At 37.1% G+C, this 24,741-nt stretch overlaps 1 protein-coding gene across 1 annotated transcript in view; it reads right to left on the minus strand.

Annotated features, from left to right (window-relative positions):
* The window catches only part of GLRB (glycine receptor beta), an 89,420-nt gene that overhangs the window by 8,638 nt on the left and 56,041 nt on the right, over window positions 1-24,741 (minus strand). The window contains exons 5-9 of the mRNA XM_070769207.1: window positions 23,229-23,458; window positions 23,038-23,120; window positions 20,918-21,058; window positions 15,822-15,974; window positions 1,357-1,649 (exon numbers count right to left, since the gene is read on the minus strand). Coding sequence (XP_070625308.1) covers window positions 1,357-1,649; window positions 15,822-15,974; window positions 20,918-21,058; window positions 23,038-23,120; window positions 23,229-23,458 — 900 coding nt within the window. The remainder of the gene's footprint in view (window positions 1-1,356; window positions 1,650-15,821; window positions 15,975-20,917; window positions 21,059-23,037; window positions 23,121-23,228; window positions 23,459-24,741) is intronic.

Genomic DNA, 24,741 nt, shown 5'->3' on the forward strand with positions numbered 1-24,741 from the left:
AGACTCTCGCATCTTCCCTTACAGAGAAAAGAGCTAAATTCATTAACTTGAGAAGTCTGGTTTTCAATCTGTTAAAAGAGTAACAATAACCTTTTGTTCCAACTACCTAGTCTTTGTTGTAAAGACTCTTGTGCAACCTGGCTCCCCTCTTCCTCTTTGGAGCAGTTCTCTCAGCCTTCTCTGAGATGAAGTCTCCCAGGCCATCAGCCAACCATATGTTGCCCACAAGAAACTCACTTCACATAGAATGATATAGACATGATGCATGGAAAAGGATGGAAAGAGATATGTTAAAGACACGATTTCGTTAAGGCTATGATAACTCCACATTAATGGATATTTTATACTTATTCTTCATGAAGAGGAATAGGGTATAAAGAGCTCTAGGGCCTGAGGAACCTCCCTACAAGGTAGCAATGAAGAATTTGCAAGCAGACTTGACTGAAGGCTTAGAAAATGAGTTGATGACTTAACAGAAAAACAAACAAAAAAGAGCTTCAGGCAGAACCACCTTAGAACAGTTTAGTGGCCTCTGTATCTAAAAGTGTGTTAACACTCTAGGGTTCAGTGGTGGTGGTGGTGGTGAGCAAATGGACATGGTCTGGGGCCAGGGTAGGCAGGAGGGCAAGGTTTCCCAGAGGCAGAATGGTCTGGACCTGTTAGTCTCTTGCAGAACTTCCCATGCTAAGTTCCATGGAACTGGTCCCCTAGATAAGGGTCTTCTCAACTTGAGGATATCAAGTAGGCATAATGGGATAAGTGGACAGGTGTCCTTAACCCTGACATTGCCTGTGGCTAAAGGACTTATCATTACCTGAATCTGGAGGCACTGTTCACTATTCTTAGCCCGATCACCAAGCAACAAAGCAAGGTTATGGTTTTCCAGTTCTTCTCCAGCTACTCACCCTGCACTGGACATATACCAAACCATGGGCATAGTTTCCCTTTGGGCCAGGCACCCAATAAAGAAGTAGCCTGCCTGACATGTGCTTTGTGAAGCCCTCCAACTTGATGCGAAAGAGGTGGGAGATTGAATCAAGAACATGGGCTCCCTATGTCCCCTGGCCATTCGTGAAGGATTGTCACATGAGAAACAGTAGGAAAGTCTGGAGTTTGGGCAAGACCTCCACATTTGATAGTGAACATCATACTGAAGGAATTTAAGCATCCTTGAATTCCACGGAAGTCATCTAGCAATTTGATGGTTGATTTGCTAAGTGTTCTATTCTTTTCCAAAAAGTAGATTGAGCTTAATTCTTTCTCATCTGTGAGCAAGAAATGAGTGTGAATCAATTCTACCAAACCTTTACACCCACAGAACGCATTTCACTGGCCAACGTCAGACGTCATCCTTACCTGCAAGGTGCTGATGTGAACAGGTGTGCTTGCGCCATTCACAGTGTTCTTTTTAGCCACGTTTCCCCCCTTCCCAACTGCTTGCTCAGCCTTGGCAATTCTGGCTTTTTCTGCTTCAACTCGCTTGGGGTTATTGAGCATCACCTGGACGACTGCGTACTCCACCAGGGACGCAAAGCCAAAGAGGAGACATGCGATGAGCCACACGTCCAGCGCCTTCACATAAGACACCTTGGGAAGTTCTGCAGCCAGGGTTGTACACTCAGAGGCCAAACTCAGTACCGAGAAGATTCCTGCAGGACAGAGACCAGAATTCAAGATGCTTCTTGTTGCTGCTGCTGCTGCTAAGTCGCTTCAGTTGTGTCTGACTCTGTGCGACCCCATAGATGGCAGCCCACCAGGCACCTCTGTCCCTGGGATTCGCCAGGCAAGAATACTGGAGTGGGTTGCCATTTCCTTCTCCAATGCATGCATGTATGCTAAGTCACTTCAGTTGTGTCTGACTCTGTGCGACTCCACGGACAGCAGCCCATCAGGCTCTTCTGTCCACAGGATTCTCCAGGCGAGAATACTGGAGTGGGTTGCCATTTCCTTCTAGGGCTGGAGTAAGATGCTTCTTACTCCCATGAAATGTTCTACAATCACTGTTCTTTGATGAAATCTGTCTCCAGTAACTGGAGAAGGAAATGGCAACCCACTCTGGTATTCTTGCCTGGGAAATCCCATGGACGGAGAAGCCTGGTGGGCTACAATCCATTCAAGTCACAAGAGTCAGACATGACTTAGAGACTAAACCACCACCACCTCTCTAGTAACCCATTATCACTCAAGTTCCTTTAAAGCATAAAGAGTAGAAGAAATACTATGTATATAATTTTTATGAAGGAATTATTTAATGTGCGTGAGGATGCATGTAAACACCTAACATTTTTAAAAAATAAATATAAATGTAAACCACGGTATAAAAACTACCATTTGGATCTTATCTAAATATTAAAGATATCTAAAACTATTCCATAGTATCTCTAAGGAAGCCACAGAGCTCTCTGATTAGAGAAGTTATTTCACTTCTTAGCTTTACTCTAAACATTTATAGAGCTGAGTTTTGCTCCCTGAACTACTAAGTCAGAAAAAGAATAGAACATATAAAGCAATTTTCTGATAAGGTTCAAAATTTTTAAAAATCTAATAGAAAAGACAAAGCAAAGAACATCCTGGATTATTTCAGGGAAAATAAATGATTCTAGTTTTTTAAGGAAAGAATGAAATCTTGTTATATGTTTTATTAACCTTTATGGGATGCTAACTAGTTGTGTATCAATTTAAGTCAAATATGTGTAAAATTCCAAAGGAGAATAGCAATAATTCATCTCCCTCCTTCTCTCCCCTCCTGCCACACTCCTAAACTTTCCCTGGGTCTTCCTTCCTCAGTATTTTCAGAAGAGGGGCTGGGAAGCCTGACTTGTTGGGACCATCACCACCACATACTGGGCTGGAGCCTCAGGTGAGGTCAATGAAGCCTCACTCTAAGTCAAGCAGGAGCAGGTTTGCCCCGGCTCTTGAGAGTGAATTTCAATTATGGGGCTATGTGCACCTTTTTCTTCCTAGATGTGACCACTTCTGAGAGCTAGTGAATATATTACCCTAATGATGAAAGATGTACTTGGCTGTCTTTGCTCTTGCACTGGGAATACAGTAAGTACTATACTAGTATCAATAATCAGCTAAAACATTGAAAAATATATATTCCATCACTTTCATCATTTCAGAGGCTTCTGAAAGGTGTAGAGATTTTTTATTTTTGTTTGTAAATACTGAAGAGCTAAGAGACTCTCCCAGAAAGAGATACTTTTTGTAAAATATAACTTCTGCAGATAGAAATAATATTAAGTATATATATATGTGTGTATATATATATATATATATATATATACTTGTATATAACAATATTTGGAGAAGGCAATGGCACCCCACTCCAGTACTCTTGCCTGGAAACTCCCATGGATGGAGGAGCCTGGTGGGCTGTAGTCCATGGGGTCTGGAAAGTCAGACACGACTGAGCAACTTCTCTTTCACTTTATACTTTCATGCATTGGAGAAGGAAATGGCAACCCACTCCAGTGTTCTTGCCTGGAGAATCCCAGGGACAGGGGAGCCTGGTGGCTGCTGTCTGTGGGGTCACCCGCACAGAGTTGGACACGACTGAAGAGACTTGGCAGCAACAGTAGCATATAACAATATTACATATATACATGTATATAATAATATTACATATATATTTAGGCTTGCTAAACATCTCATTTACTATTATAGTAACTATCCTTCATCCTGATGAAAACTAATTATGTAATAGCACTATATTTTAAAAGTTAACATAGGTTTTAATGTTTTCTAACCTGGAAGTGAAAAGTAGCATAAAAACCCAAGATCTTCTCAATCACTGCCGTAACCTCAGTTAATTATAGTTATGGGCACTCAATTGGTAAGTCATTTTTCCAAAACATTTTTTCTTAATTTTTAATCAAATGTTATGTCAACTTAAGCAAAAAGGGGCCTTGAGATAGACTATACTGACCGTTCTCTGTTTTCATGGCATTCCATTCTCATCAATAACAGAATGTATCACATTGTAGCAAATTTAGTAGCATACCTGAGTCTTTGTCTTGACATGTTAGCAACCTTATGAACGAAATGGACAATAGTGCCAGATTATAGAAGGTCTTAAAAGTCCTAAGGTGAACCTCTAATTGTATTTGGTAGAGAAATGATATTATCAAAAGAATGTTTCAGTAATGTCCCTCCAGTAGGGATATACAAATAGACTAAGAAAGAGAAAATAGGAGATTCAGAAACAAAGAATAACAAAATGAATGATAGGATTGATGTAGAAAGAGGGATTCTGGAGGAGCACTTTTTAAAACTTGGTTACCGATTAAGAAAGAAGGTAGACTGAGACAAACTTCTGGACAGAACGACTGGGGAAACATGAAATACATAATAGGAATAGGAGGCTATAGAAAAGATGTGACTTTGAAAGGAAAATACCTAGTTAGGTCAAATCAGGGTCTAGAAACAAAAACTGGGAACTTGTTAAAGGACAAACTGGTCAGTCAGTATCATTTAGGGGCATCATGGTGAAAAGGGGAGGGACTCTGAGGCAGGGATGCTCAGGCGTCAGAAAAGGGGGATCAAAGAAGCAGAGAGGAATTAGGAGGGATAGGATATTAATGGACATTTGGGAGGTATTTAAAGTCCCAGGTGTTAAGTTAATAAAACCCATAATGGCCAATTCCACTAAGATTTGTATCGTTTTGAAGAAGCTGGAATGGAAATGGAGATGAACTGAGGGACATGACTGTGAACCTTGTCTACAGGAAACCATTAAAATAGGAAACGTCCATATGCTCTTTCATCCTAAAATAAGAAATTTGAGAAAATAATATTTCTCTAGACAATTCAGTATTTTCTTAAGACAGCTGTCAGATGGGATTACTTCATTTCTAACTAACCCATAGTGAAATTTTGCCTGAATTTTACTATATTATGAACCAATAAAAAGAAATGTGAAGTCCATCATTCATACAAATGTGGATTTTTATAATTTCAATATTGTATTCTTAATAAAATATCCTTATTTAATGGAGCACCTCTCTAATAAATGTCAGGACTTCTTGGTTTAATATTTCTAAAAACGTTTAAAATATATAGTCCTTATTTGTCATTTGTTAATTTTCTCTCCCTAGTGCAAAAACGAATCAAGTCTAGATTTCAAATCAGGGAATATGCCATAAAATTCTTATCAATTCTGATAAATAGATGTGGAGGTCTACATATATTAAATGTTATGGCTGACAAATAATATAAATTAAAGCAATAATAAATTACATAAAGAACTGACCTGGACAAAAACATTTATAAAGAATTCAGAGGGAAGAGAAAGTTGTTTAGCTCATCAGTATAAAGAAAATACTTTATAGTGATAAAATCCTTACAGGACCACTATGTATAGTGAACTCTGATTGACTGTGGGATGTCCAGAGAGTTTTCATTTAGCCAATCTCAGAGGAAACATCTGTAGAATGATTCTTAAATAGCACATATGCTAGGAACTTCCCTGGTGGCTCAGACGATAAAGCGTCTGCCTGCAATGCAGGGGACTTGGGTTCAATCCCTGGGTCAGGAAGATCCCCTGGAGAAGGAAATGGCAACCCACTCCAGTACTCTTGCCTGGAAAATCCCACAGATGGAGGAGCCTGGTAGGCTACAGATGGAGGAGTCTGGTAGGCTACTGTCCATGGGGTCGCAAAGAGTTGGACACGACTGACCTACTTCACTTCACTTCACTTCACTTCATGCTAGGAATGCACTGAATTAAAGAGGAATACCTGTGGTGGATTCATGCTGATGTATGGCAAAACCAATACATTATTGTAAAGTAATTAACCTCCAATTAAAATAAATAAATTTATATTAAAAAAAAACAAAAAGCAAAAAAAAAAAATGAAGAGGAATACCAAAGCTAGAAGACTAAAAAAGGAAAAGAAGAAAAAAAGGGAAAAAAAGTGTGAAGAATGGAAAGGAAAAGAAAGGGGGTTCTATTCACAACAAACAGAACCAACAGAGTGAGTTTGGAGAAACTGTGCGTAGCAGCTACTATCTAAACCTAAAATCTTTTTTATCCCACACTGAGATGAATTACAGTACTCTCTAAATTCCTATATATGTAGTTGTTATTAATAACATGAAAATTCATTTAGAAATACTGCTAAATTATTATATCAGCATGTTATCATTTCACATCATTCTAACCAAAGGACAATTAAAAGCAAAACTACAGTTGCTACCATGTGCAAATCCAAAAATAGTTTTGAAATTTTTGAAGGAGATTCTTACAATCAAAAAGATCTTGAATCATGCTCCAGATGATAATAAAGGCTATAAGAAAAAAGAAAGGTACTATAAGAAGAAAGAAAGAAAGAAAGACAGGTGGCCTGCTGCTGCTGCTGCTAAGTCGCTTCAGTCGTGTCCGACTCTGTGCGACCCCACAGACGGCCGCCAACCAGGCTCCCCCATCCCTGGGATTCTCCAGGCAAGAACACTGGAGTGGGTTGCCACTTCCTTCTCCAATACGTGGCCTACTAGAGATCTGAATTGTGACCTGAGTTACTCATCTTTTTACATTTATGACTGAAAATTATTTGTTTTAAAAAATCCTTTTTTAGCAGCAACAAAAGCATTTTATGTATCAGGAAAAAAAAATGTTACAGCTTACTTAGAGTAAGAAGTAGAAGACATTCCTGCCACAATCACTTTTATAGTTAAAGAAATAGCTGAAGACAAAGCCTACCTAAAATGCACAGAAGAAGCTCTGATTTTTGTTAACAGTGAAGAATGTAAATCAAAAAAAGACAGGAAGAAAAATAAAACTAGAATACAAACCAATCCTTTTTTTAAAAAAGCAAAATGAATCTAGGGTAAATGATACATGTTTTTCTCCTAAATTTTTAAAAAATAATATGAGCCATCCTAGGAAAAGATTGGAAAATTGATTTTGTAATCTTTTGAAACAATGTAGGGAAAAAAGAGAGAAAGGAAATATACACTGGGTCAAAATAGCCATATTGACAGAATATCCTGAAATTTAATTTAAGTCAGTAACATGATTTCATTTTTCTTTTTGGGTAAAATTAGAAATATGTGTGAGTCTAATATCAGAGCTTCAAAATACCTGAAGCATAATTCCATAATTAGAGTTGGAGATTTTAACCATACCCTCATCAATAACTATGACTTAGACAAAAGACAGGAAAGATTTTAAAAGTACTATCAACTGACTTGGCTCCATTCATATTTATGAATACTACACCAACAATGACAAGCATGCACTGCAAGTGTACATGGGATGATGCCAGGAAACATATGCTGGGCTGGGCCATCAAAAAAGGCTCAATAAACATAGAAGTATTGAAATCATCAACTTTGTTCCCTGATAAGATTAAAAACAAATCATATTCAAGTACTTAAGAAAATCCTAACTATTTGGAAACCAAACTACACACATCTAAAAAATCCATGGGCTCAATAAGAAATCATAATGTAAATAAGAAGAAAAATGTTAATGAAAGAAGGTAAAAATATATCAACATTTGTGCACTTCAGCTAAAGGAGGCCTTACAAGGAACTTTGTAACTTTAAGGGCTCAAATTAAAAAAGAAGAAAGACCTAAAATGAACGGAGTTTCAACTTCAAGCATCAAGAAAAAGATAAAATAAAATCTATTAGAATCTAAACAAGAGTAGGTATATGTTTCTGTATGGCTGATTCACTTTGCTGTACAGCAGACTCTAACACAACATTATGAATCAACTATGTTCCAATAAAAATTATTACTCCTAACAAATTAATTTAAAAAATAAAAAAATTAAAAATCTAAACTAAGTGAAAAGAAAGAATAAAGAGCTAAAATCAATGAAAAAGAAAAGTAAATAGAAAAAATGAATGAAATCATAGCTTATGTTTTGAAAATACCAAGAAAATGGATAAGCCTTTAGCTAGAGCAGTAAAAAAAAAAAAAAAATTGACCAGTTAACAGTATCAGGAATATATAGGATTGAACACATTGCTACAGCTAGACATTAAAAGGAAAATCAATATTATGAACATGTTTGTACCAATAATTTTTCCAATTCATCTATCATCTAGAAATCAATTGGTAAAATTCACCAAATAAAGGGAAACAACATAAACATTTAAACATACACAGAGAAAGCATCTGGCAAAATTCAACAGTCATGATAAGTTCAGTTCAGTTCAGTCACTCAGTCGTGTCTGACTCTTTGCAAGTTGGAATAGAGAGCTGGTATTATAAGCAACAGTGAATGCTTCAACTATTGCTACCCAGGGTTAGGAATAAACATCTCTCACAATTCTATTCAACATTGTACTAGAGGCACCACAAGAAGACACAAAAATTAAGTGTTTGGGGAGTATGTGACAGAGGAGTATATAAAACAAACAAAACAGTATATTACATTGATAAAGCCTTACAAATAGCTGTGAAAAGAAGAGAAGTGAAAAGCAAAGGAGAAAAGGAAAGACATAAGCATCTGAATGCAGAGTTCCAAAGAATAGCAAGGGGAGATAAGAAAGCCTTCCTCAGCGATCAGTGCAAAGAAATAGAGGAAAACAACAGAATGGGAAAGACTAGAGATCTCTTCAAGAAAATTAGAGATACCAAGGGAACATTTCATGCAAAGATGGGCTCGATAAAGGACAGAAATGGTATGGACCTAACAGAAGCAGAAGATATTAAGAAGAGGTGGCAAGAATACACAGAAGAACTGTACAAAAAAGATCTTCATGACCCAGATAATCACGATGGTGTTATCACTAAGCTAAAGCCAGACATCCTGGAATGTGAAGTCAAGTGGGCCTTAGAAAGCATCACTACGAACAAAGCTAGTGGAGGTGATGGATTCCAGTTGAGCTTTCTCAAATCCTGAAAGATGATGCTGTGAAAGTGCTGCACTCAATATGCCAGCAAATTTGGAAAACTCGGCAGTGGCCACAGGACTGGAAAAGGTCAGTTTTCATTCTAATCTCAAAGAAAGGCAATGCCAAAAAATGCTCAAACTACTGCACAATTGCATTTATGTCACACGCTAATAAAGTAATGCTCAAAATTCTCCAAGCCAGGCTTCAGCAATACATGTACCGTGAACTTCCAGATGTTCAAGCTGGTTTTAGAAAAGGCAGAGGAACCAGAGATCAAGTTGCCAACATCCGCTGGATCATCAAAAAAGCAAGAGAGTTCCAGAAACACATCTATTTCTGCTTTATTGACTATGCCAAAGCCTTTGACCGTGTGGATCACAATAAACTGTGTAAAATTCTGAAAGAGATGGGAATACCAAACCACCTGACCTGCCTCTTGAGAAACCTATATGCAGGTCAGGAAGCAACAGTTAGAACTGGACATGGAACAACAGACTGGTTCCAAATAGGAAAAGGAGTTCGTCAAGGCTGTATATTGTCACCCTGCTTATTTAACTTCTATGCAGCGTACATCATGAGAAACGCTGGGCTGGAAGAAGCACAAGCTAGAATCAAGATTTCTGGGAGAAATATCAATAACCTCAGATATGCAGATGACACCACCCTTATGGCAGAAAGTGAAGAGGAACTCTTGATGAAAGTGAAAGAGGAGAGTGAAAAAGTTGGCTTAAAGCTCAACATTCAGAAAACGAAGATCATGACATCTGGTCCCATCACTTCATGGCAAAAAAAAAAAAAAGATAGGGAAACAGTGGAAACAGTGTCAGACTTTATTTTTGGGGGCTCCAAAATCACTGCAGATGGTGACTGCAGCCATGAAATTAAAAGACCCTACTCCCTGGAAGGAAAGTTATGACCAACCTAGATAGCATATTCAAAAGCAGAGATATTACTTTGCCAACAAAGGTCCATCTAGTTAAGGCTATGGTTTTTCCAGTGGTCATGATGGATGTGAGAGTTGGACTGTGAAGAAGGCTGAGCACTGAAGAACTGATGCTTTTGAACTGTGGTGTTGGAGAAGACTCCTGAGCGTCCCTTGGACTGCAAGGAGGTCCAACCAGTCCATCCTAAAAGAGATCAGTCCTGGGTATTCATTGGAAGGACTGATGCTAAAGCTGAAACTCCAATACTTTGGCCACCTCATGTGAAGGGTTGACTCATTGGAAAAGACCCATTTCTCCAAAGAAGACATACAGATGGCTAACAAACACGTGAAAAGATGCTCAACATCACTCATTATCAGAGAAATGCAAATCAAAACCACTATGAGGTACCATTACACGCCAGTCAGAATGGCTGCAATCCAAAAGTCTACAAGCAATAATTGCTGGAGAGGGTGTGGAGAAAAGGGAACCCTCTTACACTGTTGGTGGGAATGCAAACTAGTACAGCCACTATGGAGAACAGTGTGGAGATTCCTTAAAAAACTAGAAATAGAACTGCCTTATGATCCAGCAATCCCACTGCTGGGCATACACACTGAGGAAACCAGAAGGGAAAGAGACACGTGTACCCCAATGTTCATCACAGCACTGTTTATAATAGCCTGGACATGGAAGCAACCTAGATGTCCATCAGCAGATGAATGGATAAGAAAGCGGTGGTACATATACACAATGGAGTATTACTCAGCCATTAAAAAGAATACATTTGAATCAGTTCTAATAAGGTGGATGAAACTGGAGCCTATTATACAGAGTGAAGTAAGCCAGAAAGAAAAACACCAATACAGTATACTAACGCATATATATGGAATTTAGAAAGATGGTAACAATAACCCTGTATATGAGACAGCAAAAGAGACACTGATGTATAGAATAGTCTTATGGACTCTGTGGGAGAGGGAGAGGGTGGGAAGATTTGGGAGAATAGCATTGAAACATGTATAATATCATGTACGAAACGAGTCGCCAGTCTAGGTTCAATGCACGATACTGGATGCTTGGGGCTTGTGCACTGGGACGACCCAGAGGGATGGTATGGGGAGGGAGGAGGCAGGAGGGTTCAGGATGGGGAACACATGTATACCTGTGGTGGATTCATTTTGATATTTGGCAAAACCAATACAATATTGTAAAGTTTAAAAATAAAATAAAATTTAAAAAAAAAGGAAAAGACCCTGATGCTGGGAGGGATTGGGGGCAGGAGGAAAAGGGGACGACAGACAATGAGATGGCTGGATGGCATCACTGACTCAATGGATATGAGTCTGAGTGAACTCCGGGAGTTGGTGACGGACAGGGAGGCCTGGCGTGCTGCGATTCACGGGGTCGCAAAGAGTCGGACACGACTGAGTGACTGAACTGAACTGAACTGAAACACTATTTTAGAAAAGTGAAACATACTTTCCCCATAAAATGCAGAAATCTCACTTCTAGGTCTTTATGCAAAAGTAATGAAAACATATACCCACACAGAGGCTTGTACACAATTATTCGTAGCATCATTTGTAATACTCCAAAACTGGAAACAACCCAAATCCTCAACAACTGTTTAATAGGAAAGCATACTATTGAAGTGGAGCAGGACCCTATGGGTTTTGTCCCTTATGTCTTCTGTCTGCCTTCTGTCTGTGGAAAAACTTAAGCCAAAGAATAAGTTTAATCAGAGAAGTGAGAAAATGCAGAAACAAAAGAAAACAAAGGACATCAAATAATAATAGTTTAGTCATTAAGCATCGTCAAAAACCTTTGGCTTCCCTAGTGGCTCAGTGGTAAAGAATCCTCCTGCAACACAAGAGACTCAGGAAATGCAGGTTCTATCTCTGAGTTGGGAAGATCCCCTGGAGGAAGAAATGGCAACCCGTTCCAGTACTCTTGCTGGGAAAATCCCATAAACAGAGGAGCCTGGTGGGCTACAGTCCACGTGGTCACAAAGAGTCAGACATGACTAAGCATGTGTGCATGCATGCACAAGAACCTTTAGTTCCTTCTCAAAAGCTGTAGATAATATTCTAAGTCATATCTTGTGAGCCGTCATGTTCATACTGAAACCCCCACCAAGTGGAGAAGTTAACTACACGATTACCAGACTGTAGCCATGACATGTGCACTTAGCTTAGTCGTGTCTGACTCTTTGGGACCCCATGGACTGCAGCCTGCCAGCTCCTCTATCCATAGGATTTTCCAGGCAAGCATACTGGAGTGGGTAGCCATTTCCTTCTCCAGGGGATCTTCCTGACCCAGGGATCGAACCCAGGTCTCTTGCAATGCAGGTGGATTCTTTACCGTCGGGGAACGGTAAAGGGAAGGGAAGCCCTTCCATGGGGAAGCCCAGCCATGACATACACTGCCAACATACTGACCGATCCCACTTTAAATTTATGATCATTGACGTCAAGAGGTCCAGGATCCTACCAGGTAGTCAGGATGTATTTCCTCTGTTTCTTTACTACTTTGTCTCTCCCTTCAATCCTGCAACACTCTCTCCCACCACACCTGCAACTCATGATCTTTCTTACTACTTTATTAAAAAATCAAACTCAATGACAAGCCCCACAACCACATTTGTCCACGTTCTCTGTCTATGCCCACTTGCCCTGCCTTCTCTCCTGACCCTACAGACCAGGGTCAGTCATCTCAATGCACAGGGCAAATGTAACTCACCACCTATTTCTATAAATCAAGTCTTATTGGGATACATTCTCATTTCTTCAGCTATGTATTTTCTAAGGCTGCTTTAGCACTATGATAGAAGATTTGGGGATCTCAACAGAAACCTAAAATGTTTATTCTCTACTCTGTTACGGAAAGAGTTTGCTGACCCCAAGGAAAAATTGACTTTAGCAAAGTCCAGTCTCTCCCTTGCCTACCACTCATGTTCCCTCACTACTGCTGCATTTCTTCCATTGCTAATTTTTTCCTTTCCTACTGATTATTTTCCACCAAAAATAACCATGCGCTGACAGTCTGCCTTAAAAAAAACAAAACCAGAAACCTTCTTGACTCCCATTCCCACCCCTACCATTTACCTATCCTCTTTTACTTTTGGCACCTAACAGTGTCCAACGAGTTGTTCACACTGCCCATCTCCAGGTCCCCCTCCTATGCACTCCTGAAGTCACTCCCACCAGGCTTTCTCCTTCTCCTCACTCCATGGACACTCTTTGTCCTGCACGCCAGCGACTCCCCAGGCTGCTAAAGCCAAGGGCAATCTTTAGCCCTGGCCTTGACCTACGGGCACTGACTGGTCACTCTCCTTCCCTGAAAACACATAATTATCCACTTGGCAGGATTCTAGGAAACCACATCACATGGGTTGTTCCTCATCTTCTCAATCTCAAGGATTTAGCCCTGAGACTCCGCTATCTCCATTCCACTCACCCCTCTAAATACCATCTAAATCCTGAGAAATCTCAAACTCAGATCTCCAATTTTGTTTTCTCCAAGACCTGCTATCTCCACCTAACAGATATCTCAAACTCAGTGCATCCAGAACCTCCCCACATTCTCAAAACTACTCTACCTGAAGCTTTACTCACCTCTGTTAATGGCAATTTCACCTCTTAAGTTTATTCTACTTTCTTAAATCCCACATGCAACACATCTACAAATCTCTCTCTACCACATCCATCATCTAATATTCATAAGTACCTCCACTAACACTCCCTGGTTCACACCAGTGATTATTTCAGGCTTCCTACCCGCTTTCCTTGCTTCTATTTTTGCCGCCTTTGCTGCCTTTCAGCCTATTCTAAACAAAGAAGTAAAGAGAAACAGTTAAAATTTCAATCAGATCGACTCAAAAGCTCTCAGGGCCTTCACATTTCACTCTGAATAAAAGCCAAAGTCACCAGAATTCCTTAAGAAGTGTTCCATAGCCCATCTCTCACCACTGTTAATTTTCTGACCTCATCTACTGATTCCCCCTTCTCTTACTGGATTCCTTAGTGTTCTAGGCAGGCTTCTGCCTCAAGGATGCTCCCCTGATTGCTGACCAGTCACTCCCTTCCTAGAAATCTATACTGGTCCATTCACTCCCCTCCTTCCTGCTCTTCTCAACATCACTTTCTTATTGAGGCAATTCTCCACAAGCAGGCTGCTGCCCTCAACTTTCCATTCTGTGTCTCCATCTTACATATTCTATGTTGTACTTATTTGGTGTCTGTTTCTTCCCAAGAGCGCATAAATTCACTGAGGCTGAGTTGTGCTTTTAAAAATCTATTTTATAAACTATTTATTCACTACTTACTTTACATCCCATCATTTTGCATAGTACCTAGCCCATAGTCAGTGCTCCATAGGTATCTGCTGAATAAACTAGAATGTGTCTAAGTGCTTTGTAAAGTAATATGTAAATGAGGCACATTATGAACTCATGAATGGGCTTAACACTCACTTTTTTCCCCAAATTTCCAAAAGTCCCTGCAGTACTTTTTCATCCCTGTTGATGTCCAAGAGTATGTTCGTAGAGGCTGGATCTGATGGCTAGTTGTAACAACTGGTAGGCACAGAGCTGGAATTCAGACCTGGTTTGATTCTAGAGATCGATATTTAACCATTAACTTCTTTCCAAATAGTGGGTCTGCTGGATGCTAAGTGATAGCTCAAGAATTTTATAATCAGAAGTCCTATAAGAGATGAGGGTTTACAGAGAGTTTCCTCCAAAAACAAGCCAGAGATTGGGATGTCTCCAGAGCATCCTTGGAAGGCTGATATTTCAATTTATATCACTTCATGAGAGTAAGATAACTCTAATAAACAGAATATTTAGCAATTTAAGGGAAAAGCATGATATTTTTGACAAGCATAAGACTTGATTTTAAATCAAGTTTTGAGGTATTTTAGTCCCAGTACAGTATCTACAAAGTTAATTCTACTTTCCTAAAGGATTAATCTAGCAATTATATTGTCTTCCTTAGAGATACACAATTCTTAGGATGAAATTTCTCACTTTTTTTGCTTATTAAGATATAGATCTGGTCTCTGTGGTTTTTATTAGAGAAAAATCACCAAATTTCTTATCTGGATAAAATTGTCATTTTCATTGGCTCTTTCCTGATTTCCTATTCTTTAATATCTGTATTTAGTTCCTCCAGTAAGTCAGGAGGGAGGCTTGCACAAGGCCTTTTTGATGATAGAAAAAAAATAAAATCCTGAAACTAATCAGGTTGCTGAGAGGTCAGATATTTCACAGACTTACCTATGTAAGTTTCATGTGATGTTCAGAAAACACACACATACATATGAGTGACAAATTTCAAAACTCTCCAAGCAATCAAAATGTGTTGTTACGATGCTCTTACTTTAAAGTTTATTCACTTTACCCAGAATAAAGGCTCTCAATTATTTTCCCAACCAAAGACTATTTAAGCCTTAATACAGATATAATTTCCAACTCTGGCTAGTGGTGTTTCTATGTCACAGAGCATTAAAAATAACAAACAGGCTTGATACATATCTATAGGATCACCAGATCCTATTTTCTCTAGCTCTCCTGATGGTACGCACACAGTAATTAGTGTTCAGGAAAATGATGCCAAGTCATTTTTAAAACGATAAATGTTATTACACATTCCCTGATGAAAAGTATGAGATGGTATATAAAATGATTTAGAAAGATTTCTACCCAAATAGTCATTCATTTTTAAGCTTGGCACTACTGGGGATTTTAGGCTTCCATTATCCATGAAAATCGCTTATTAATAGTTATTTCATGAGCATCAATTTAGGGTGGATTAACTGCTTAAAATACCCCAAGGACACAAAAAGAGAAAACTTGGCTTAATTATAGAATGCATAAACAGAGAGAAAATCTAGTTCAATGTCAAGAATTGGAGAAAGTCTGAGGAAAAGGTTACAAACCATTCCAAGACTCATTGTTTCTAAATGATTTAGTATGAATTCAAAACTACGCAGTCTCTTCTATAAAGACGCAAGCACGCTCCTGACCCCCAGAGAGAGACACTTTACCCAGGGGAACTCTGGCAGCACTGGCATCAGGGTTGATCCAGAAGGAAAGCCAGGACAGAACCACGATGAGCAGGGTCGGGGCATAGACGCCCATCATGTAGAAGCCCACCTGCCTCCTCAGGGTGAAGATGACTTCCACACACGTGTAGTACCCTGCCAGACACAGAGGCAAACAGGAGTGAGGTTCCTGGCACATCCGACTGCAAAATCACAGTGTGCACGTAAATCAGGAGTCATTGCTGCTTGAGGCAACTTCACAAAGTGAACCCCACCAAAAATGGAGTATTTTTTTCTGTAAATATACATCATTTATGTGATATAAGAGGATGGAATTATGGGACCTGTTTCACCCAACCTTTTGCAACTCCATTATGAGACTGAGAAGCAAACTTCCATGCTGCTCTGTGATACCCAGTCTCAGCTTTTAAGTCTTTGTTCAGAGATTTTTCAATGACTTAAACTTTTTATCATCCTTGGGTACTCTGAGAGCCCCTGGGAACAGCAAATTGAAGCAGCGCAAGTCTACAAAGAAACACTCCTGGATTATGCATTGTCAACATAATTTTCAGCCTTGTGAACCACTTCTTATCTGGGAGGACTGGCCCACTACAGTAGCTCATATGCATATTTATACTTTAACCCTGAAGATAGTGTAAGAGGTAAACATTAGCAAGGATAAGAAATGAATGTCCCCAGTCCATGAAGGTAAAAGGTTACAGACGGCAGACATCTGACATCTCTCCAAGCCTCCCCTGGCTCCACTCCAGGACCTTGAATGTTCCCTAATCGAGGGAAAGGATTTCACTTTCACAGACATAGACAAAAGCAGACACCACTTTACAACATCATTCTAGAGCTACCATGATATCAACTAGTCTTCCAAATTAATCACAAATTATGGGCCGCCTCATAATAGCCTTTGCTGACTGGAGAAAGAAAATAAGTGACACAAATATTCTCGCGGCATTGGCATAGAAGAGACATTTCCAGATGTCTGAGATGCTTTATTTTAATGCTTACTTTAGATAAAAATGTCATTTCCCATTCAACAAAAGGAAGGTTATGTATGAATTTCAAAAAGTTAAAATATTTTCAGCTGTGCTCAGCTTAAACTGTACAAAATTATTTTCAAATGTCAAAACAAATGAATGAACAGTGAATAAATAAAATAATTATGGGGCAAAAGGCAATATTACTTTTTACTATGCTAACATGTGTATAACTCTGGCGGATTCATGTTGATATATGGAAAAACCAATACAATATTGTAAAGTTAAAAAATAAAATTAAATTAAAAAAATAAAATAAAAATAAAAACTTGCATTTATCTCTTTTTGCTAGTTGGGAAGAAGACATATACTTCAGATGCTAGAATAGTTGTCACGTCATTTTTATTCGTTAGTAGTATCCAGAGTAGTAATTGCACACAATGCACATGTTAAAAACTGTTGAATAAAAGAATGGCTATTCTTATCCTTTTATCAAATAACCTAGATTAGAAATCTATCCTTTTCCTAATGTGAATTATAATGATCGATACCTCAGAGAGATTAGAAAGATATTAGGGCTAATACATAACAAATATAAAGAGCTGATATGAACTGAAGTAAATTCTAATTATGCCAAATGTTTCCATATTATATCAAAAAAAGCAATGCACAGTGTTTGTCTTTTTTAAATTTTAATTTCACTGAAAGTGAAAGTGTTAGCTGCTCAGTTGTGTTCGACTCTTTGCAACCCCATGGACTGTGGCCTGCCAAGCTCCTCTGTCCATGCAATCATCCAGGCAAAAATACTGGAGTGGGTTGCCATTCCCTTTAACTTCATTAAACTAAGAAATTTGTGAAAATCGTGCACAGGTTCTAAGAAGACATGAAGGGCAAACCGATGGAAACTTCCTCTCCTTATTCAATGCCCATCTCTTATTTCAACTTCCTTCCTGGACAAATAAGAACAAAAGCTTCCAACTAACAATCATGGGCAAAACTTCCAAAATGTCATCTTTTACAAGTCTATTTGCTGTGATCAAGAAGGCCCACAGTGTTTCCTACGAGTGGTTCTGAAGTACCTTGCTTTGTAAGAGCACCACTTGCTCAAGGTAACTAATTCCACTCCCATCTAGTGCCTATGAAGTAGGGAAGGACACATATGTGTTTACCATGTATCTTTAGGAGCCTAGGTTGTCACAAAGATCGTAATAATTTTCTATAAGGTTGCTTACTTTCAAATGCATTTTGTATCCTATCCCCTCACATATAGATGACAGCCTAGAAACTTAAGTCCTTCATCTGAAGGCACCCCGCTGGGGAACTTCCCAGGACTTGGATGCATGTGGCAGAGAAATACATGCTTGGATATAACAGTGATTTGCTCCATAAGCTTTTATCAGAAACATTTCTTGATCTTTTTTGATCTTTTCGTGGTACTGTTAAATTTATGAGAGGCAGGTGGGCAGCTAATTGATATAAATGTTCATTGGCGAATTCAATTTACTATTTCCTATGAGGCTTTACTTGATTATTATTCACTTGGGCTTCCAATGTAAGTATAGAAATTGAATTTGGAATTATACTTTCATACTCATATTTTTCTCCACCTCTGTAATTTCTATAATTACAAAAACAGTAATTTTTAATAAAGTTAAAGCCAAATCATGATTTTTGGATAATTTTATACAAATTAAACAAAGTATTGGCCATCCTTTTGTACATGCTGCCCTCTGTCTTATCCACTATTCTACACTGTTAAGCATTCCATATATTTTGAATGTTCTGTTTTTCTACATATATTTCTAAGTATTATCCAAACACTAAAATGTTTCTTATATACATACAATTATTCATATAAATGTTGATAAAGCATGTTTACTGAAATATATTTTCAATTATTACTCTCTTAGCCATGAGTTTTTGTTATTTTCTGTAAATAATGATATATAATTGACTCATTTATGATAAACCAAAAATACCATACACAAAAATCTAGGAAAGATTTACTAATCATAAATCTTGAGTATCTCCCCGAATACTCTCCACCACAGCACACCCTAGTTCCTTCTTTGAACTAAAAGGGATTATATTTCATTTATTTGCCTGCCATTGGATCTATAAAAAAGCAGGGATCTATCCTTTATTTACTGCTGAATCCCCAAATGAAAACTTTTAAATTCAGAGCTTAAAGGTGAAAAAATGAATAACACCAGAGTTTTCAACTTTGTTTTTACATAATTTTATACTACATAAAATTAGATATAAAATTACTAATTTTATTTTCATCTCTAGATGAAGTTTAAAACTTCAATAAAAGATATTTCAAGCTTCTCAAGACAATTTAGAAATTATTCATTTTAGAATGTGAAGCATATAATCTGGATGTGGGTAACTATTTTACAAGTAAAATGACACTCACTGAACTCATAACATTCCTGTGAGGACTAAATTATGGAATTCCTACAAAGCACTTAAAACAATGTCTTACAGCAAGAACTCAAAAAGCCATCTACTAAATGTGTTTCTATACAACAATCCTCCCAAAAATACCTCTATTGGCTTTCAAGTTCATTTTTTGGTTTGATTTGTAAAAATCCCTAAAAACTGTAGTCAGGCTCTATAATTTGAGTGAGGAGCAGAGAGAGGAGAAGGAACACTGTGCCCAGGTCACAGCTGACACGGATTTGTCCTTGACATTCAGTAAGACATTCACCGAGTGTTTTAGTTATTTTTTGTGTTCAATACAGGAGCTGGCTCAGAATGAGCAAAAAGATCATATCCATATCCAACAATCACTGAAATCTATGATTTCTTCATTGAGTACACTGATGGTAAAATTTTTAAGAGTGCTCCTTTTTTCCATTAAAAAAAAATTGGCAATTCTTTCAGTAGTGTATTTGCTTATTTTGTTTCTTGTCCTAAAATACTATCAACTCTACAAGAGAAGGGACTCTTTATATATAAGTGTTATATAATCTGTTAATTTATTTGAAGGTCAGTGATAATGGATGCTTAAACTAACTTTATTTCCGAGCTGGCCTGTGTCATGTTTATTACAATGATGCAAATATGCAATTGTTCACGCTTCTATTCTAGTGTCAGATAGGAATGTTTTAAGTCATATCTTGTCCTTCCTTAATGATGTCACAATGGCAGAATTTTAGTGCAAACATTTGATCTCTATAAATTTTCCACAATCACACTATATATTTTTATTTTTGCAAAGTCAACATAAATGTTGCAAAAACTTAAACTTTAATTTCATCTATTCATAAATATCTTTGATTTACTTCCTGATATAGACTTAGAACTGTATGGCAATTTACAAGTTAGACAGATTATTGATACGAATGTAATGATCAAAATCAATCATCATTTTATTTACATTGCTAAGGGCAGTAGCACTATATTTAATATCTAAAGTCCTCAATAACCTATAACTACCATAGGAGACACAAAGGTTTGAATACTAATCATATTATGAAAGTATTGATCAGCGAGTACTGCATTTTCACTTCTGTAAAGCTTGATGTAATTTAATGAATGAGACTAATTTGTTGAGATTTCATAATCGGCTGTTCCATAACCTAGGCCAAGAATATTATGTAGTGAATATTTACCAATGCCCAATTACTTCATGTGCTAATTATTTCCTGCAGACTATAAAGATGAATGCTTTTGAGAATCAAGAATATGCAGTCAAAAACTAACATCAAAAAACTGCCCTAATGACAGCAGATGACTATAAATGGGTTACATGTTCACACCCATAATGTCTGGCCCTTCCCAAAGCAGAATTTCTTGGCAACATCTAAGAATATCACTGCCTGGAGAATAAAATATAAAATAAAATAAAAAAATAAAAATTGAAAACTCTTTTATTTGTAATTACATAAAGAAAAGCAAAACTATCTACTGAGTAAAAAAAATGTTTAACTTTAGTGAATGTAATTTTATGAAAGATTTAAATATATCAGTATGAACCATCTATAAATTTTGAACTTATTTTTTAACTAGTTTTCTCTATTCTGTCCTTAGCATATACAGTATTGAAATAAATCTTTGGAATAGGACTTCATTTTGTTTAATTTAAAGGACATTACTTACCAGTGCCTTTATAGTATTTTGTGCAGTTACCATATTCAATATCTTCTTTTTTAATATCAAATTGAGGCAAGGCAATTTTTTCTAACTGGACAGGATCCCCCGACTGCCAGATAAATCTTAAGTCATCAGTTGTGTAACCAACTATAAACAAAAATAAACAAAATACTAGCTTGGGATATAACATTAACACTTTTTCAATATTGAAACATCCAAATATTAAACATAGAAATGGTAAAACAATAGGCCATTCTTACATGAAACTTCCATTAGAAATGTAAAGAGGTAAAAATCTATGGCCACTAATGCAAGTATTCATACAAAAGTTACAGATAATTGGCTTAAAGAAAGGACAAGCTAAAGTAATCAGCATATGGCAAGTAAAATCCCAGGGTGTCAAAAATGGTAGTACATTTGTCTTTGTCAGAATTCTGAACTGTCATCAACAAAATAGTAGGAAATAAGTGATACTAGCTTCCTGAATGTAAACATTTACAAATTATGCCCATAAGCTACCTGGAAGTTTTCAGAAAAACTTAAGCACCAAAACAAATTTTCTGGAAGAATTAACTACCAACTTCCCTAAAGGAGTTGCATGGCCTCAGAAAAACAATAAAACAGCTCCTCAAAGGGACATCTCTCCATCAGTAGTGCCTCCGGGAGCCCACTCTGTGGGCTTAGGTAACCTGGCTATAATTCAAGGGCCCATGGGCTTATGGTATGTAACAGCCTACCATTCAACTCTTTCATGCCTGTATTTTTAAAAGCCATACTTTAGTGTATACAATAACAGAAGTGAATATATATACACATTTGAAATTTATACAAATATATATTGATACACAGACACACATCTACAACACATACACAAGGTACATACATACACTTACATCTGCAAAATCTCAAATTATAGTCAGAAAGCAATAAATATTGCTCAAATTTAGGATCCAGCTTCAGTAAATTAAAAATAAATAGCAATAACAACAAATAACCACTAAGTAACTTTAAAGTGTATCATCAAGTGCATACAATACATTTTATAAAGTTATTCTCTGTAGAAATAGGACACAGAATAAGGGTATTCAGGCTGAAGACTCCTTACATTAGTGTTAGTTTTTCAAGTTTTATTACCTACTTTTATTTTCACCTGACAAGCTTCATAGCAATTTACCATATTTTAGAGCTAATCCTTTTGGTGAAGACATAATATATCTTTCAGAAACTGAAAAATACATGATCACAGAAGCAAAGAAAATCCAAAATCCAATTTTGTAAACAATCTTTTTATAGAGCCATAGAAAGTGAATGCTTGGTAACATTTAGTTAATTTTTTTTTCAGGGTTTTCCAAATTTTCTGCTGTGATAAATATAGTTTTAACATTATTTTAACATTAGAAAAGTTATTAGGACAGACATCATTTTCTCCTTTACCTTGTCTATATTACTAATTCAGATGAAGATGGCAATTGGAATAAGTTAGAATTGTACAACTACACCTAAATAACTCAACTGAAATAAAAAAAAAACTAATAAAATGCCAAAACAAAATATCAAAAAGATTATCTTAGTACAAATTATACAGTAAAACATAATTCTAATAAAATATAAAATATTAAAAATATAAAATTTATAATTTCCCTACATAAATTATTCTAATGCCTGAAGTGATCTGAAAGTCGCTCAGTCATGTACGACTCTTTGGGACTCCATGGACTATAGCCTGGCAGGCTCCTCTGTCCATGGAATTCTCCAGGCAAAGAAAACAGGAGTGAGTAGCAGTTCCCTTCTCCAGGGTATCTTCCAAACCCAGAGATCAAACCCAGGTCTCCCATATTGTAGGTGGATTCTTTACCTTCTGAGCTACCATTCTAATGCCTGAAATGAAGTGAAGTGAAAGTCTCTCAGTCTGTTCCGACTCTTTGCGACCCCCTGGACTATACAGTCCGTGGAATTCTCCAGGCCACAATACTGGAGTGGGTAGTCTTTCCCTTCTCCAATTCTAATGCCTATTTACAGTCAAAAGCATTAGCTTCAGCATTGTTATCTACGATATTAGTAGCACGTAATGTCTCGAAATTTTAAGCATTTTATTCCTATAGTCACTTAGGGTCTCATTTACATACAGCTCTCAAGTTGCATCTTGCAACGCTGTGTATCCATGGGAAACAAGGTCAAGTCCAAAGGGCAGGAAAGAGTAATAGATAACCTGAAAGCAGAAGCAGAGGTCTTAGAACTCGTTTAACACATGCCTCGTTGACACACTGATTTTTAAAGAAAACTATAAATCCACAAATATAAGCCATAAAAAGAGTACCTCATACTGACAAGGACATCTCCATCTCGAAAAATGAAGAGAAGGATGTTTTCCTGGGTGACATCATGAAAATTGGCACTTTTTTCATTTGCAAAAAATAAATCAGGTTTCCACAGACATTTGTACATTGTGGGGTCCACGGTCAGGGCGTCCGAGCCCCGGAAATCACTAGGGAGCTTCAACCTGGGATCGTTCCATTTTTGCCTCAGGAAGATGTTGACTCTATAATCCTGGAAAAAATTATGCGTGCATGTGTGTGTTTACTGCTATTTTTAAGAACACGCTCAGCACCAGAATAAAAAGGGTTCAAAGATTAGCAGCCCAAACATGCTTGCTCGTCTGACATCAAGTAGGGTCACAATAGCTCGGGTATCTTTTGTGTCTTTCTAATGACTCTACAGACATCCTCTCAGCACTTGCAAGTTCAAGTGTCATCACAGTACTTTACCGATAATTGCTTTACTCTAACACAAATTGTACCAGGGGGTTAGTTGGTATTGCCATAAAAGCATACGGACTGCTATATATTACCATTTTTCTTCCCCCCAAAGTAGGATAAATTTTAGTTAAAAATAAATAAAAAGCCAAGAGAAAATATTTCACTTGTCTTTTACTCAACAGCAAATTACAAAAATAATTTATATGTATATAAAACTACAAGGGGGGTGGTGGAGGCATGAAGTAGAAGTTTGGGACTGGCACACACAAACTATTATATATAGGATGAATAAACAATAAGCACCTATTGGACAGCACATGGGGAACTATATTCAATATCTAGTGATAAACCATAATGGAAAAGAATATGAAAAAAGAATATGCATATGTATAACTGAATCACTTGGCTGTACAGCAGAAATTAACAGTACAAATCAACTGTATTTCAATAAAAGTAAAATAAATAAAAATAAAACCATATATAACACTGGATTGTATATATATTTGAGAAAGAAAAGAAAAATTATCCTCGATAACTCATATAAGTAAATGATTAGAGAGATATTCAAATAAGATTTGGATTATGCAAAAGAGGAGAAAGTATGTACAAAAGTATGTACAAAATTTGTACATGTGATGCTATATTCAACAATAGTAGAAAAAGGTTTGGAAATCCACTAAATAGCTGCTTACCTCAGTTTTCTACCTCTGTCCAAAGTTTTAATTTTACAACTTTGTAAAAGCTGAATTATATCAAGACACAGAGATTCTAAGAATATATGACCCTAGAAACATATTTAACACCGTAATACATTTATTTGCCAGGGAAATGGCATTCTGACCCACATTGGCTTGTTAGTATATAAAGTCAAACTTAGCATTGTGGCATCATGCTCAGGTCTTTTGATTTTAATTTTAGATGCTGAACTGAGAATATGCACAAAAATGTCCAAGGTGTAAACCACTTTGGGCTTAAGCATCCTTATTTCAAGTATTCTAAATTCACAAAATATTATCTATCCATAGCCTTTTGATATGATCAAAATGAAACAGATCATCAACTTCAAATCAAAAT

The sequence above is a fragment of the Bos indicus genome, chromosome 17 (genome assembly GCF_029378745.1).
Source record: "Bos indicus isolate NIAB-ARS_2022 breed Sahiwal x Tharparkar chromosome 17, NIAB-ARS_B.indTharparkar_mat_pri_1.0, whole genome shotgun sequence".
In the NCBI taxonomy this organism is placed as follows: Eukaryota; Metazoa; Chordata; class Mammalia; order Artiodactyla; family Bovidae; genus Bos; species Bos indicus.